General features: G+C 42.5%; 1 protein-coding gene across 3 annotated transcripts in view; it reads left to right on the top strand.

The window, feature by feature from the left end:
* Positions 1 to 2,847, top strand: part of LOC116103189 (zinc finger protein 345-like) — a 32,204-nt gene that overhangs the window by 13,435 nt on the left and 15,922 nt on the right. Inside the window, exon 1 of one of the 3 annotated variants that reach the window (XM_031388745.1) lies at positions 7 to 104. The exons of the other annotated variants lie outside the window; for them this stretch is intronic. Within the exon in view, the coding sequence (XP_031244605.1) occupies positions 102 to 104 (3 nt within the window). The 5' untranslated portion in view covers positions 7 to 101. Of the gene's footprint in view, positions 1 to 6; positions 105 to 2,847 lie in introns of those variants that run through there. 3 annotated transcript variants of the gene reach the window in all.

Raw genomic sequence — 2,847 nt, 5'->3', positions numbered from 1 at the left:
TGTTGTGCTGCAGAGGCGGTGACGTTGTCAGGTGCCTTGTCATCCTCTGTCCTGGTCCCAGAGGCACGCGTAGGGGCCTGGGATACTTCAGAAGCGGGGAGATGGTGAGTGTCTGCCTGGCGTCCTGGTGAGATCTGGCTTCTACAGGTCTCCCTGGAGTCTGCCCCTGGGTAGCAGGTCCAAATCTCCTCTGTTTAGGGGCAGAGCGGGGCCGGGCGGGGGCGGGGCTGTGCAGACAGTGGGGATGCTGGGCCTCATCTTTTCCCTTTGCAGGGTGGTGCTAGGCGGACAGTGGCATCCTTGGTAAAGCTGTTAGTTGCCCACCCCTTGTTGTGTGCTCAGATCCTGCTGAGCGAGCCATCTCTGGGCGACTGTGTTCCTACAATACACTGCAGATATGTGCTGATCCTGGTGATCTCAGGAATGGATTCCTATTGGCTGGCTTGTGTGGTTTCCATCAGCAGCTGGGCAGGACAGATCCTGGAGCTAGATAGTTGCTGCTGTCTGCCATTTTGTTCTACATAGCTGATTAAAACCCTATAAAACACTTGGTTAATGTGCTATGGGCCAGATTTTCCATTATATTGTTAACTGCGTTTGTCTTTTCTCTTATGGAATTAACATTTTCTTTGTCATTTTATGTATATGCATGCACACACTCAAATGTGGAGTGTTTGTGGAGGCCAGATGAGGTCATTGGATCTCCTGGATCAGGGTGACAGTTGTGAGTCACCTGACATGGGCAATGGGAGCCAAATTCTGGTCCTGTGTAAGAACAGCAAGGGATTTTACCACTGAGCCATCATGTCTCAAGCTTGTGGATTCCTTGAGTATCCAGCATACATCATTACATTTGATTCTGAAGCTTTTAAAGTTCTGTGATTGCTTTGCTTTTGGGAATGAAGGGTCACATTTATGGAAGGTACTGGCTGAACTAGTGAAGGTCCTGAAGCAGACCTCAAAGTGCAGGTTTACATCGTAGCACATTTTCATGTAATGTATATACATTCTTGTATTATCAGGAAAAAAATCATATATTTCCAATTGTCTTAAAAATCCAAAATATTGTTAATAAGGACTAGGAAAAATATTGAAGAAGTTGTAAGACTCAAATGACCCTTTTATTTTCTATTGTTAGGTGTGTGCATATTATAGTGTCTGAAAAGAAAGAAAAACATAATTTCAAATAGATTAGTAAGGTTTTTTGTCCGGTCTTTCTCCTTCCATCTCCAAAACAGGGTCTCAGGGTTTAGTCCTGTCTAGCTTAGAATTCACAGAGATCCACCTGCCTCTGCTCCTTGAATGTTGCAATTAAAAGCATGCACCACCATGTCTGGCTAGTCTGTTGTTTTTGATGTGTTTTTATTTCATTTGGGTACATAAAATAAAAGTTTTATTTATCATCTTTGTCTTGTTTTCTTTATCTTTAAAATGTATAATAATTTTGCATTAATTGCACAGATTAACAGGTGTTATAGCTGTGCTTGTTTACACACATGTCACACTTTGGTCACCCTCAGGTCACTTTCCCATGTCCTCTCTTCTCTCCCTGGCTCCCTTCCCTACTAGTCTCTGCATCTTCGGGTGGGTCTGTTCTCTGTCTGTTCCTCTCTCCCATTGTAGTTTCTACATGTGAGATGATGGGTGAGACGCTTGTCTATGTATGTCTTATTTTGCCTAAACATTTTCTGGTGTCATTTATTCTTCTGTATATAGCTTGATTCTCTTCTATTTCATGGTTGAATAAGGATTTAGCGTGACTATTTGAGTGGAAGGATAAGATGATAGGAATTATCTCTCCAGGACCACGTAGTTATTCATTATTAATTATTTTAAGACAAGGGCTCACTGTGTGACTTTAGCTGGTTTGGAACTTTCTGTGTAGGCCAAGGTGGCTTGAGCTCACAGAGATCCACTTGCTTCTGAATTGTGAGTACTGGGATGGAAGGTGTGTATCACCAACCCCATCCTAGATTCTTTTTTACATAAACCTTACTTTTTAAATTTTTTTAGTTTTTGTTTTAGTTTTTGTTTTGAGTCAGGGTTTCTCCGCATGGCCCTGGCTGTCCTGGAACTTATTCTTTAGGCCAGGGTGGCCTTGAACTTACAGAGATCCATCTCTCTCTGTCTACCTGGTGTTTTGATTAAATGTCTATACCATTACCACCACTTGGCATAGTTTTTTAAGATTTAATTTGAAATTTTTGTATTGTTTTGTTTTGTTTTTCGAGACAGGGTTTCTCCATATAGCCCTGGCTGTCCTCGAACTCACTCTGCAGACCAGGCTGGCCTAGAACTCAGAAATCCGCCTGCCTCTGCCTCCCAAGTGCTGGGATTAAAGGCGTGTGCCGCCACTGCCCGGCTAATTTGAAATATTTAATTGTGTGTGTTTGTGGATTTGTGCATGTAATGGCAGTGTCTGTGGATGCCAGAAAGGGACATTAGATCCCTTGGTGCTGGAGGTGTGCAGGTTGTGAACTGCCAACTGTGCTTTCCAGGAACTGAACTCAAGTCCCCTTCCAGAACAGTGCATGCTCTTAACCACCGAGCCACATATCTCTCTAGTCTCAAGCATCTCAAAAAAAAAAATCTTTTTTTAGTATATAACTTTTTCCTTATGCCAAGGCGTTTTATTATAATTTTTCTTTTCCAAAATATATTATTACACTTAAAACCTTTCACTTTTTTTTCTTTCTTTCTTTTTCTTTTTTTTTTTTTGAGACAGGGTTTCTCTGTGTAGCCTTTACTGTCCTAGAACTCAGTCTGTAGACCAGGCTGGCCTTGACCTCTGAAGTCTGCCTGCCTCTGGCTCCCAAGTGCTAGGATTAAAGGCCAAGGTACCACTGC

Source organism: Mastomys coucha, unplaced genomic scaffold (genome assembly GCF_008632895.1).
Source record: "Mastomys coucha isolate ucsf_1 unplaced genomic scaffold, UCSF_Mcou_1 pScaffold21, whole genome shotgun sequence".
Classification (NCBI taxonomy): Eukaryota; Metazoa; Chordata; class Mammalia; order Rodentia; family Muridae; genus Mastomys; species Mastomys coucha.
The sequence above is the reverse complement of the archived record's forward strand: the minus strand, read 5'-3'. Positions and strand labels throughout refer to the sequence as shown.